The 14,117-nt window shown below is 42.5% G+C and overlaps 1 protein-coding gene across 3 annotated transcripts in view; it reads right to left on the reverse strand.

Moving 5' to 3' along the window:
* SLC12A7 (solute carrier family 12 member 7) overlaps positions 1 to 14,117 on the reverse strand; it is a 485,337-nt gene that overhangs the window by 219,333 nt on the left and 251,887 nt on the right. For all 3 annotated transcript variants that reach the window (XM_029589924.1, XM_029589923.1, XM_029589925.1), the window contains 2 exons: positions 12,824 to 12,922; positions 1,739 to 1,858 (listed from right to left, as the gene is read on the reverse strand). In XM_029589924.1, the coding sequence (XP_029445784.1) occupies positions 1,739 to 1,858; positions 12,824 to 12,922 (219 nt within the window). The remainder of the gene's footprint in view (positions 1 to 1,738; positions 1,859 to 12,823; positions 12,923 to 14,117) is intronic.

The following is a 14,117-nucleotide window of genomic DNA, read 5'->3' on the forward strand; positions in this document are numbered from 1 at the left end:
TTCACCTGGATCTTTATTGGTTGGAGAGCTAGAGGTATTTGAATCGAGGTCACCTCCGAGTACCATGCTCCACGCAACCTAAAATGGCCATTTTGTCCAGGTGCTGCAGCCCGACAACACCTCTCAGGGGACTGAAATTTTGTGGATTAGTACAACCCCTGGTGGTAAGTCCCAGTGCAAAGTTTGGAATATATTGTGAGATTGTTTCCCTTTTTTTGGGCCAGCAAAGTATGTGAAAAATGTTACAAAAGAGATATAAGGCCCCTCCCCAAGGAGGAGTCATCGCCACTTCGACCAAGAGTCCACAATATGCCACAAACCCAACACTCTGTTTGTTAACTGATGGAGGATTAGCCTAGTGATTACAATAGAAGGCTGAGAAGCCAGGGTTCAAATCCCACTGATGGTCCTTGAGACTTTAGGCAAGTCACACCCTCCATTGCTTCAGGTACAAACTTAAGATTGTAAACCCTCTGGGAAGAAGGAAATACCTACTGTAACATGCCTTGAGCTACTACTAAAAAGGCATAAGCAAAATCTACATAAAAACTTGGGATGGGAAAGGGGAAGAAAAGAAATATACAGTAGATTGTTCTTAAATTCAGTGGGCTGACAGAAAAGATTTATATGGGTAATAGAGGGTCCATCAAGCCCAATATCTTGTCTCCAACAGTGGCCAAACCAGGCACTTTGGAATATCCAGCATATCCTGATGGGGTGATCAAGTCCCTGGTTGCTCAATCCCAGAAATAGGGAGAACCCCAAGTCTATTTTTCTAAATCTAAATCATATTTCAGCTACAGGTTTCAAAGTTCATTCCCATATATTCAAGAGTATTTGGAGATGTATAGGGACCTTTGTTTTTAGTTTTTATTTTTCCAAGGAATTTAATAATGTGCATTACAACAAGAACAGCAATATTTATTCAGAAAAATGACGAGTCATTTTATTCCACTGATTTCTCCTATTTTTGGTTTTTGTGGTAACAAATACAGATTAATTTTCAGGAAAAATAAAATAACTTAAAACAAAGGTCCCTATCTACATAGTACAAAAAATCCCAAGAAGCTAAATAGAGCATCAGAAATATATATTTAGTCACCTCTCGAGTAGGTTTCTAACAAATACAATGCCTTAAAGAAAGGCAGAATATTATTAGAGATAACTGAAGTTTTATGAACCATGAATCACATCTGTGCTTCAGTTAGCAACTGCATTTTGAATCATTCCCAAACTACAATCATTATAACTAATCAAGGCTGTGGTGGCAGGAAGTAGGGAGAAAAGGAAAAGGGGATAGAGGAGCTTGATAGTTCAGAAGTTAATTTTCAAACGTTTTATGAAGGTAAAGGTATGTAAAAGCAACATTTGAAACATGTGCATTGTTTCACTGCACATACTTTTTATATATTATAAAAATTAAGTAATATTAGGTTAAAAAAGGAAAGTATTTAAAAATATTTATATTCCACCTATAACGTTGTCATACTAGGTAATTACAGCAGAAACACAAAATACAAGTGATGATTTCATTTTGAAATTCCTGTGCATATTTTGCACCTGTTTCAAAGGTGGCGTATAAAGGTAGAAAAGTATCCTTATGGCCTGCATTACCAAAGGGAAATTCTAAGAGGAGTTTCTCTAAAAAGGAGGTTGGCGATCAGTAGGTACAAAGTGGATCATATCCCTGAAACTCCTAAATTATGTTATGTACTGCAATTAAAGCATATTGTCTTACCCTCTATATTCAATGTACTTGTAAATACATCCTGCTATTAGCATGGCAACCAAAGCATAGTACCAAGAACAGATGAACATCAAAGCAAGGCATAAACTCATTCCCAAGAATGAAAGAGCCCTGTAAAATAAATAATGATTACATTTTAACTTGCAGGCAAGCATTTTATAAAATCTAAGGCAACCAACTTCCATGCAAAATATCAGAATTGGCTTCTTGCACCATTCAGAAGCTAATCAGCAAAATGAACACAAAGTGATGCACAAAAATCAACATATTTCTATAGCACATACTATAATCTGGAATAAAAGGCAAATGTTTACATTTTCTTAACTGTCGATTACACCTCTGGCAGTTATTTAAAATAATATCAGTTCCTACAATCATAAAAAACAGAATCATGTTTTAACATTTACTTTTTTTTTTTGACTCAGCTGTTTCCTTCTGCTTCTTTAGGTGTCTTTAGTTCAATCAGCCCTAGGTGTTTCAGGGCTTTTAAAAAACTTATGTACCTGGGTTCACAGTTAGAATTTTTAGTGAAAAATATTTCCCCATTATCAAATATTCTTCCCTGTTATTTCTGGAATCTCATTTTCCTTCTTGATCAGCAGTCCATGGAAATTAGGGAAATGGATCATGTATTTTGAACTACTCATACCAAGATAACGTTATATAAAGCAATAGTTCAAAGTTCTTTGCTCAAGAAAATGTTTTTGTTTCAAATGTACCGTTCTTCACATAATGGGCCTTATTTAATAAAGATGCTTTCCAAGAATAGTGAACAGGATAGAGTCCTTATTGCTTGTTTTGAAAAGTGCAATAGGGGCATTAGTCGAAGTATAGAACACATTGTTCATTGAGGATATTGGAAACTTCAGAGGATACATCGTTGAAAGAAGACTGTTGTGCTGGTGGTGGACCCTTGGCCCAAGGTGGGGTTGACGCTACCCGTAGTGTAAGCCCCACGGGTCCCCACCGTCGGGAAGTTGAGCAGACTGGGAGACGGAGGCTGACTGGAGCTTCGCCAATACCAACCCTCGTTCCCCGCAGGTACCGGGGCAGGCTGGTCTTAGGCGGGCCTCTGTCAGATGACTCCCAGTGGAAGATGTAGCAGGTAGCCAGGGACCAGCAGAGGTATCGGAGGGACTGAGGCAGGTCCAGACAAGGCAGGGATCCAGAGACCCGGGTGGCAAAGATCAGTCAGAAGCAAGGCTAGGTGGTGCCCAGGCAGTAGAAGGCTGAAGCCTAATGAGGCCAAGTCCAGAGGCGTGGTCAGGAACAGGCTGAAGTCGGGGCAGGCGGCAGAGCTAGGTGAGGTACAGCGAAGCAAGGGTCAAGGCCAGTAATCAGTCCTGAGCGTAGTCCAATGAAGCAAGGGTCAAATCCAGTAAGCAGTCCTGAGCGTGGTCCAACGAAGCAAGGGTCAAATCTGGTAATCAGTCCTGATCGTGGTCCAATGAAGCAAGGATCAAATCCAGTAAGCAGTTCTGAGCGTGGTCCAATGAAGCAAGGGTCAAAGCCAGTAATCAGTTCAAGGCAAAGGCTAGGTAGGAACCAGGAACGAAGTCAGGAACATGAACCAGGAATAAAGTTCAGAAACAAGGATGAGCAACGAAGCACACAACTAGCACGGAGATTTGTTGCCAAGGCGAGGAATGAGTGGCAGGCCCTGACTTAAGTAGCAGGGCCCGATGATGTCATCATATGGGGCCGCGGGTTAGTTTCCCGCCGTGGCCCCTTTAAAGGCTGGCAAGGCGCGTGCCTAGGAAGAGACTGGATGCTGGATGGCAGACCCGCCGGGGGCCGGAGAGGTCCGAGGGAGCCAGGAACGCCCAAGGAGGCAATGGATGTTCCGTGAGCGCAGGCAGCTGCCTACCGCCGCCAGTGAGGATGGGCCAGCTCCGGGAGCCGGAAGTGAGTAGGCCCGGTTGCGGGCCTGCCATGTGCGGGACACACAACAAAGACCAAGTAGAAGTAAAGAGAGAAGGAAGTTCATAATATCATGGATTAACATTGGCAAAGGTCAAACTAAGATTCTCAAATTTAAGAGAAAAATATTTTAAGAAAGGTTCAGCAGAAAGTGTATCAGAAGCAGGTGAACAGAATTTTCTATCACAGGTCAAATTTTTGGCTAACTGAACTATTTCAGGGAGTTATTACCTAGCTGCTTAATTTTGTTAGCATAGAAATTCTTCTTAGCTTCAAGAGTTTCAAATTGATACCCAAGTAAGATTCTAAAATTGGAAGCACTGATTGAAGAAGGTGATTTGTGCCATGCACATGCACTTCTCCCATAGGATTTCCTAAGAGAGATAATGGTTGGGGTAAGCTACGGATGGGATCTCTTATTAGTGTACAAGACAGGTCTAAGGGGAGCGATATTATCAAGCACCAAAATAACAGAATCAAAACAACCAGTAGCTAGATCATCAAGATCATTAAAACTCCTGGAATCCAGAAAGGGCAGTAAAGTATCAGTAAAGTTGGAGCTATCAATAAAGCCTCGGCGAAATTGTGGATTAGAAACTTTAGAATCACCAGACTCCTTGGGCCAAGAAATCGAAAAACTAATTAGCGTGTGATCAGACCAAGGCACTTTGTTAACCAGCTACATAATCAGACAAGTGTTGCTTGCTACAATTATTCACAAAAATGAGATCTAGTGTATGATCTTGTAGGTGAGTAGGACTGTGAACTGATTGGGACCAGCCTAGAGAGGAGAGAATATCAAAGAACAATGTGCAATAGCCAGGCTAAGTAGTAGAATTAAAGGGCAGACTGAAGTCACCCAGAATAATAATGTTGTTTAATTTGATTTAGCTAAAAGTAGTTGTTCAAAGAACAGGGACAAATTAGATTGTAACAATCTAGGTGGACAATAGGTGAGACAAATGGTAAAACCGGAAGTGCACATAAATAATAATTCAAAACAAGGGTTGCAGCTGAGATTTTCAAATTTAGGATTCCAATTCTCCTTGTAAATAATTAATAACCCCCCACCTCTGCTCTTAGATCATGGTTGAGAATGATAAGAATAATCAGGAGGAAAAATTTCATTAAGAGTAACTATATCAGAAACTAGGCGCCAGCTCTATGTTACACAAAAAAAAAATAAATCGGATTTTTACATTTGTATTAGATCATAGACAAACTGAAATTTCTTTTTAACCATTCTTTTGGTGGATAATTTAAAAATAGCCTTCTGAATGTGGCAGCCTTTAATTCACCTACAATCAGGAAAAAAAACACTTTACAAGCTATGAAAAGACATCACATTGAAGTTGTTATGCTTCAAGAAACACATTTAAATGATCTAAAACATTCCAAACTGAAAAGGGATGGGGTTTCTTTTCTTCTACAGCTAGTAAAAAGATAGGGTTGGCTATCAAATTAAGTCCTGTTTGAGCCTGAAAAAGTCATTAAGGATGCCTGAGGTGGAAATATTCTGGTGGTAAGGAAATTATACGGAGAAAAGCTAATCCTATGTAATTTCTATGCCATAAACTCATATAATCGGTTCTTTTCCAAGATTCTATAAATCACTACTCCCCCAAAGGAAATTTCCCCTTAATAATTGGTGGAAAATTCAACTGTGTTCCAGATCTCAGGCTGGCAGACATATGACTTTTCTTTATTAGAATCTTGTACTTCTAGATGTATGGAGAGTATTTATTTATTTATATTCCACTTTTTTTTAGGCACTTCAAAGTGGATTATATTCAGATTCTTCATTCTTGCGAGATAAATTTTAAACCATGTTCTCAGAGCGCATGTATCACAATCTAGATCAGATTACATTTAAACTTCAGAATCACTTTTTCCTAAGATTAAAGCTGCAATTTCAAACCATACTCTAGTTTGGGCGAAATTAATAAATAAGAGTAATTTCTAGCATGCCTTGGAGGTTTCCCTATTATTTTATAATACCAGCAAAAGCAGAGAAGATACGATGTTTCTCACATTCCTCCAAGTGTTCCGCTGCCCAAGGACTGACAATTTCAAAGGTTTCAGCTTTTGTACTGCATCATATACAAGTGGTGAATTGCAACTCAAGAGCTAAGCATGGAACCCTGAAGACCTTCTTTCCAAATGCGACCGATGCCTTTGGGGCCTTCCTAGCAGGTGCATTAAAGTGACAATGAGTACACTTAGTATGCTTCAACACCAACTCCACCACTATGTAATGGTGTGGCAGATGGACTACCAAAAGCCTGGACACTATACTTTAGGTCATGGTTTCGGGCGACCGGACGGCTTATCATCCATCTGCCACATCCAAATCTACAGCTCCTTGAACAGTTTGTGTAATGGAATAGCCACATAGTTGGGTGGAGGTTGAAGAAGAGGTATGCTATGGCAAGTCTGGTAGGGAATCTTCAGGAATTCCCATAGAATCTTCCTCCTCCTCCGACCACAAGAATATGCTGAACCATGACGCTAACGTTGATGAAGGCAACAGAGGAGTGGACCTCCATTGGTCCATGGGGGAATGGTCCAGTAGAAACTCAGAATGAACTGACCTTTCTTTTTTCCCTTCCAATTCATAAAAGGACTCCCATAGATGGCAGTGAATCTCCCACTTCAGGATGAGGGGCTTCCTCCTAATGTTTTAAGTCTCCAAGGAGAAGCAGGCACCTCTGGAGCCTGGACAGCCTCGTTACATGGGAAAAAGTCCTCCATCTTCGCCAGGAGACGTTCCAGCTTCCTTCTCTGGTCAAATCATTCACCAGCTCTCACACCTGAGCTCCCACTGGCTGTGAGACCCTCTGTGCTGGTGTTACGTATTTATTTAGACATTTTATATACCATCGTTCCATGTATAGATCACAATCTTTTACAAAGTGACTTTCTAGTTATAACTCAACAAACAAACAAATTGGTTTGTTTGTTGAGTTACAGAGGTTACAGAGGTTACAGATTGGTTACAGAGGTAGTTTTCATTGGCAGGCATTATCATGTGAAATTTTCTAGCGTATTTTAAATTAATCTAGTACAGAAGGCTAAGGATACAAACAATTGACATGAAATGATAGTTTTCATGTCTTAGTGAGTTGTTTTGAGAATCTTGCATTCTCTCGTTTGATTTATTCTTCATAATTTGATTATCTTTTGTCCTTCTTATTTTTTTGTTCTGTCTATTCTGATGTTTATGTTAAACATGGCATTTTTCAATAGCCATGTTTTTAATTCATGTTTAAATTTCTTTCTGTCTGGTAAAATATGTAATGCCTCAGGCAGAGAATTCCAGAGCTTTGGACCCGCAATTGAAAACACTCAATCTCTTGTCTGCGTCAGATGTGTGCACCATATTGGGGGAGAATAGACAATAGACCTTTATTTTGAGATCTAAGTGTTCGATGAGGATTGTGCAGTTGTAGTGTCACTCCTAATAAGCCAGTGTTATTGGAGTGAATGATGTTGATTATTGCGAATGTTTTATAATAGATTCTGGATTGTACAGCTAACCAAATACAGTGACATCAGCATGGGCGAAATGTGATCATATTTCCTTGATCCTAATAATAAACTTGCTGAAACATTTTGTAGTAGTTGTAGTGGCTTTAAGTGACTTTTTGGAAGACCTAGAAGTAAGGAATTACAGTAGTCAAGGTTTAAGAAGATTAGAGTTTGCAATACAGTATGGAAGTCCACAAGAGTTAATAATGGTTTCAACCGACTCAGTATCTGCAACTTAGTGTAACCTGTCTTAATTAATTTACTGATTTGCATTTTCATTGTGAGGTTCTCATCTAGTTGTACCCCTAAATCCCATACTTGATTTGAGGGGTTAATTTGAATATTACCCAGATCTAGGGCAGGTGGTTTAAATTTTGATGAGTTTCTACTTAGCCAAATGATTTCAGTTTTTGGGGGTTTTAATGTCAGTTTAAGTTGTGATATTCTTGTTGTATAGCTTTCATATAGGTAGAAAGTATTGACACTGTGTTTTCAAATGATCTGGCAATGGGAAGTAAAACTAAGTCGTCAGCATACAATAAGAAAGTTATTCCCAGATTTATCAGTAATTCACATAATGGCAGCATGTAAATATTGAACAGTGGTGCTGAGAGGGCTGAGCTTTGGGGTCACCTGTATCATACTGGAAAGTGTCTGATATATGGTTGCCGAATTTGACTTGGAATGAACTGTTAGATAAAAATGAAGTGAACCATCTGAGAACTGCTCCGTCGATCCCTGTGTTTCTCATCTGATGGCATAAAATGGTTTGATCCACAGTATCAAAGCCTGCTGGTAAATCACTTAGCACAAGACAGTAAGATATGTCTGCATCAAGCCCTTGTAAAACTGAGTCCGTTAATGAGAGGAGTAAAGTCTCAGTTGAGTGATGTTTCCTAAATCCAAACTGATGTGGGTAGAGAATATTTTGATCTTCCAGGTGATTTACAAGTTGGGATAACACTGCTTTCTCAAGAACTGTTGCTAGAAACGGCAAGTTGGATATTGGACGATAGTTGCCCCAATCGTCAGTTCTATCGGACTTATTTTTTAGAATCGGCTGTATCACCGCTTGTTTTAATCCATGTGGTATAGTTCCTTCTGACAGTGAATGATTAATTAGGGTTGTGCTTGTCAGAGTGATTACATGGTGTACTTGTTTCAAGGAACTGGCTGATATTGGGTCACGTGGGTGAATAGTAGGTTTAACTTTAGCAATGATTTTACTGATTTCCAGTTTTGAGACTCTATCAAATGTGGACCACTTAGCTTTGTCACTTGAGTCTTCAGGTGCATTTGCTGGAGAATTGAGAGTGAATTGTTTTTTCAATTTATTGATTTTGTCTATGAGTGCCGTGGCATATTCATTGCATGAGGCCTTTGTGAAGTTGTAGTTTCTTAAGGTGGCAGATGATGGGTCTTTAATTATATTTTTGACAATCTCAAATAATAGTTTTGAATAAAATATAACCCCGTAAATTTGTTTAGTATAGTAATCTGTTTTTGCTTTGTTGGCTAATGTAAGGTATTTTGTAAGGAAAGATATATATATTTTCCTAGGGATTCAGCAGATGGGCATTTCTGCCATTGTTTCTCTAATTCTCTAAGGTTCTGTTTAGTGCTTCTCAATTCATCATTGTACCAGGGCTTCTTATTTTTGGAGTTATTCCTTTCTTTGTTAATAGTTTTTGTCAGGACAGGACTAAGGTTTTCAGCTATATTATTGTCTATCTTATCCCACGAATCAAATACCAATGTAGAAATGTTTTGATTTAATTCATGAATCTTATTTTCTATTGCTTCAGCAAGTTCTTCCATCTCTATTTTTCTCCTGAAGGTGAATGTAAGTTTATTATCTGTACTATTATGGGTTTGGCTGGTGAAGTCTATATCTGCTTTTATTGATTGGAGATTAGACCATGGCAATATCGTGTGTGAGGTTTGGGTTAGGCAATTATTTGTATTAGCAAATAATAGGTTTAGAGTGTGGCCTAGTTTATGAGTGGCTTCCGAGATGAATTGTGACCATCCCAAGGCTTTCATTGCTTCTAAAAACATTTCATAGGCTACAGCTCCTATGTTTTGTCCACCTGGAGGTTAAAGTCTCCTACAATTTGAGAACTACAATTAGAGAAGAGACATCCTCTTCTGAAACCCAGATTGGCTCATTCTCAGGCCGATACAGTAAAGTGCGGCCGCGGTTACCCTGCTTCTAACCCGCTTCTAACTCACAATTTGGCCGCGTAAGTCCAACCCGCGATTCACTATCCCTTTTAACTCATCCTTACCGCTTCTTTAAGTCAACCGGTAACCCTTTCCGCCCGCAGCATGTATATGAGATGTAAACGCTCCAATTAGCTATTCCCTCCCATACAGTAATGTGCACCCCGATTATCTCCTTTTTAACCTGTAGTTTTGCCGCGTATTTAACCTGCTAACTTACCACCTACCCTTACCCCTGCGTTAGTGTGGAGCGTCAGGTCAGAGAGACGAAATTTCATGGGCAAACGACCCCCTCACCCCCCAGGACCCTTACCCTGGCGTTAGTGTGGTGTGACAGCAATAGGCAGGCTCCGGTCAAAATCCCCCCCTCCCGAAGCAAGGCGCAGGGCGAAAATCGGCTTGACATGTCATTAAAACAAAAGTAAATAAAGTGTAATAAAAGTAAACTTACTGCATGTGAATTTTCTTTGAACAGTCCTCTCTCCCCTCCTCCTGAGGCATGCTCTGCGGCTCTCCTGCCTCCCGGGGGCAGCCGGCGGTGAAAGCGGCTTCCAGCAGCCCCCGCCGGTGAAGGTGGATGAATGGACGCCCGTACGCCTGGATGAATGCACTCCCGCCGGCGAAGGTGAGTGAATGAATGCACGCCCATACGCGGCGGGAGCCGGCGGCGTGCATTCATTCACTCACCTTCGCCGGCGGGCGTGCATTCATCCAGGTGGAGGGAGCCGGCGGGCATGCATTCATCCAGGCGGAGGGAGCCGGCAGCAAAAGCGGCTTCCAGCAACTCCAGCCGGCGGTGAATGAATGCTCGCCTGTGAGTGCAATTTGAGAGCTCAAGGCGTGACGTCACGACGTTTGACGTCACGGCGTGTGACGTCGGCATTCGCTAATGCACTGCCTTGAGCGCCCAAATTGCACACACAGGCGTGCATTCATTCACCTTCGCCGGCGGGGGCAGGGGAGCCAAAGCGGCTTCCAGCAGCCCCCGCCGGCGAAGGTGAATGAATGCAATTTGGGCGCTCAAGGCAGTGCATTAGGGAACGCCGACGTCACACACCGTGTCGCCAAACGTCGTGACGTCACGCCTTGAGCAACCAAATTGCACGCACAGGCGCACATTCATTCACCTTCGCCGGCGGGGGGCTGCTGGAAGCCGCTTTCGTGCCAGCTCCCCCCGGGAGGCAGGGGAGCCACAGTACGCACCTCGGGAGGAGGAGAGAGAGAGAGAGGACTGTTCAAAGAAAATTCACATGCAGTAAGTTTACTTTTATTACACTTTATTCACTTTTGTTTTAATTTTCGCCCTGCCTTGCTTCGGGAGGGGGGGAGAGAGGACTCGCAATCCCCCCTGGTACCTGTCATTTCAAACGTCATTTGAAATGACATTTGAAATGACAGGTACCAGCGCACCCAGGATACTGTATAGGCGCTGTATAGCGCTCTATACAGTAAAATGGATTGCGCGGGCCTAACGCTTCACGGACGCGGCTTGCATTTGCATGCTATTTCAATACAGTATCGAGCGGTAGGTGATCCGAACTGTGCGTGCGGCAAACGCGGGTGCGCCCAGCCGTAACGCACCTCTTCCTACCGCTCCTTACTGTATCGGCCTGTCTGCTAATAGTGCCAAGGAGGAACTCGGCACTATGGTGGCTATATCTCCTGCAGAAGCGTTTGGCTCCAAGATATTCCATCCTGGTTTCATCTACACCTCCTACTAATTGGTGTCGTGTTCCATAGCTGGCACCAATACAGCCACCTTCTGTGCCATACCCTCAATAGCAGGATTCAGCCTTATGCACTGACCCCACTCCCATGAAATCGAAGGCACTGTGGTCTGTCATGCCAAGAGGATTGACTGTGTCCTGTGTATTCTGTGCAGATACAGTTAGTGCCCTGGTCAGTACCAGGTCCTGGTAAACAAATGGCTCATCACCATGGGAATCTTCTACACCATGAAGAATGGTATAGGCACTTCTGAGGCTATCTCCTGGTAGCCTCAGCGATGCAGATACCTGCACCACTGATGGTATCTATACCACTGAGGCTTCATCGAAGTCTATGAAAGGCCCATTTCAGGCAGAGCCCTACACTGACAACGTTGGCTTCTCTTTGGTGCTGAGGGAGCCAATACTGGAAGGGTTCCCTTGTGGTGCTTTGTAACTCTTCTTGGCATCTCCACAGGCTTCTACACACTCAACCCCGACCTATGACAGATCCGGAACTAGCTTCACTACAGAGAGTGGGGTTTTTTCCTATGCTTGCATGAATGAGAGTGGGAGGATTCTTAGCTTGACTTCTTACACCAGGTGTCTGACAATGCCTTGCTTCTGGACAAGAAACAGGAAGCTCCACTGCTCAACTTTGTGCTGAGGCTTTGGGCTTTTACCCACTGGTGCCCTCTTCAGGGCCTCCATTTTCCTCGTTCGGTACTGCAGTGCCCTCAGGGATATCCAACCACATCTGTTACAGTTGGAGGAGTCATGATCTAGCTCCAGGGGTAGTGAAAGCAGCTGGAATGCATATCAGTGATGGACATATGGCACCTGCAAATGCAGGCCTTAAAACTGCCTTGGGCTTTTCCATATTTTTTTTTGTGTAGTTCTATTGAGGGGTTGCCAAGACAGCAGACAAAAAGAAACAGACTGAGGCAGATAAAGGCAAAAAAAAGGAGGAGAAAAAACAAAAAGTGAAAGTGAAAAACTGAGAAACTACCATGCAGTAGCTATTGATGAAGAAAGGCTGAGGGGTTTACAAAGCAGTGTCAACATGTAGAACTCCCCCAAATACTCAGTAAGATACTTACGAAGCTCTGAGAGCTGGGTCCATGTTAGCACCATCAGATGTTTCACACACACATTATGGCTGAAGAAGGTGTGAGGAGTGAGAGAAGGTGGAGGAGGTGTTTCACCCACAGTTCAACAGTGACATATACTGACCACATTTAGCTTGCACACATTCTAGGTTTCAAAGAGCTGCAATCTGTAGTTCCTTGCTAAGGACTGTCACTGTTATGGACCAGCTACATAAAGGGTTATAAAATAGGTGAAAATCTCCAGGTAACTGTACATGAAAACTCATGTCATCATAGCCCAATGAAGGACATTTTGCAATGAGCTGAAAAGCAAGAGCAGGAGGAGGAAATTGCCAGACCCCAAAAAAAAATATTTTGGTGATGTAATTAACTATAAAAAAATTACAGAAAAACAGGCTATATTCAAAACTGCTTCACATAAAGCTTTAGGCAATGATGCATTTGGAAACTATTTTCAAAACTGCTGGCAAGTGCAAAACCCATGAGTACTTTCACACATGTAAATAGCCTTTACACAGGTAAATGACTTTTGAAACTTGCCCTCTAAATATCATACTTTTCCAGTTAATAACTATGCAAAGATGTCTTACCAGTGGTAGTACTTAAAACGAGGTCTCCAGTTAGGTGTACGTAACAGAGTCTGCACTGCACAGGCCAAGTTCACAAACATATAGCACATCAAAAAAAACCTGGACAGAAGAAAAAACAAAAATTTAGTTTCTTCTGCATTTTCATATATAGAAGTTTAACAAAGAGAAAATTTTACTTTAAAACTGTTTATAGATGCCTAGTAGCAGCACTGTGAACCACTATGTTAAAACAAACAAACAAACAAAAAAACCTTAGATTCAATGCCTGAATGTTATCTCGCGATGATCTGGGGCAGGGAGGGCTCCGGTTTCCAAGTTCCCTCAGCGACATCCTCTGGCAGCAGCACGGGCCAACGCGACTCGGCCACAAGCCCCGCCCACCACGGTGCGTCAAAATTTAACCCAGAAGTCCCTGCGTTTACGCGGGAACCGGGTATTTAAAGGACTGAGCCCAGCACAGCATTGCCTCGGCTACAGGTTTGCTTGTGCTGGTGCTCCCGCGAGTGATTTCTTGTTTTTTGGCTACTTCTGACCTTGGGACTGTTCCTGGACCTGCTCTGCCCGCTGCCTTGAACTCTGATTGTTCCTGGACCTGCTCTGCCTGCCTTGACTATGGACTGTTTCTGGACTTGCCTTGCCTACTACATGCCCTGAGCGCGGATTACCATCTTCGCTGGCTGAGAACTCCCTTTGATCTACCATTCCCTGAAGGTAAGATCATTGGCTACTTTGGAGCCACACATTCGATCATAAGATAGCCGAGGCCATGGATCCGGTGGACCTTTCAGCCTTGCAGGCCATCCCGGGATTGGCGACATGAATTCAACAGCAGCAAGGAGCACTGGACCAAGTTACAGGAGTGTTGGAGAGATTGGTAACCCGAATGGATGCTCTTTCACTGGCCGCTTCGGTAAACCCAGTTCCCTCGTTACCTTCTCCTCCTATACGTCTGCAGCCTCCACCACGCTTTAATGGAAATCCTCAGCTTTGTCGGGGTTTTCTGAACCAATGTCGAATGCACTTTTCACTCCAGGCAGCATCATTTCCCACGGATAGAACAAAGGTCACTTTCATCTTATCACTCTTAGAAGGACCAGCGTTGGCATCTCCATTTTGGGAACGAGAGGATCCACTGATGGACAATTTGGAACAATTCTTGAAAGACTTCCATCTGATATTTGATGAACCTGGTCGGACAACTTCGGCAGCCTCTGATTTACTGCAAATTAAGCAAGGGTCCCGATCAGTAGGGGAATATGCAGTCCAATTTCGAACATTAGTGGCGGAACTGCGC

This window comes from Rhinatrema bivittatum, chromosome 2 (genome assembly GCF_901001135.1).
Source record: "Rhinatrema bivittatum chromosome 2, aRhiBiv1.1, whole genome shotgun sequence".
Classification (NCBI taxonomy): Eukaryota; Metazoa; Chordata; class Amphibia; order Gymnophiona; family Rhinatrematidae; genus Rhinatrema; species Rhinatrema bivittatum.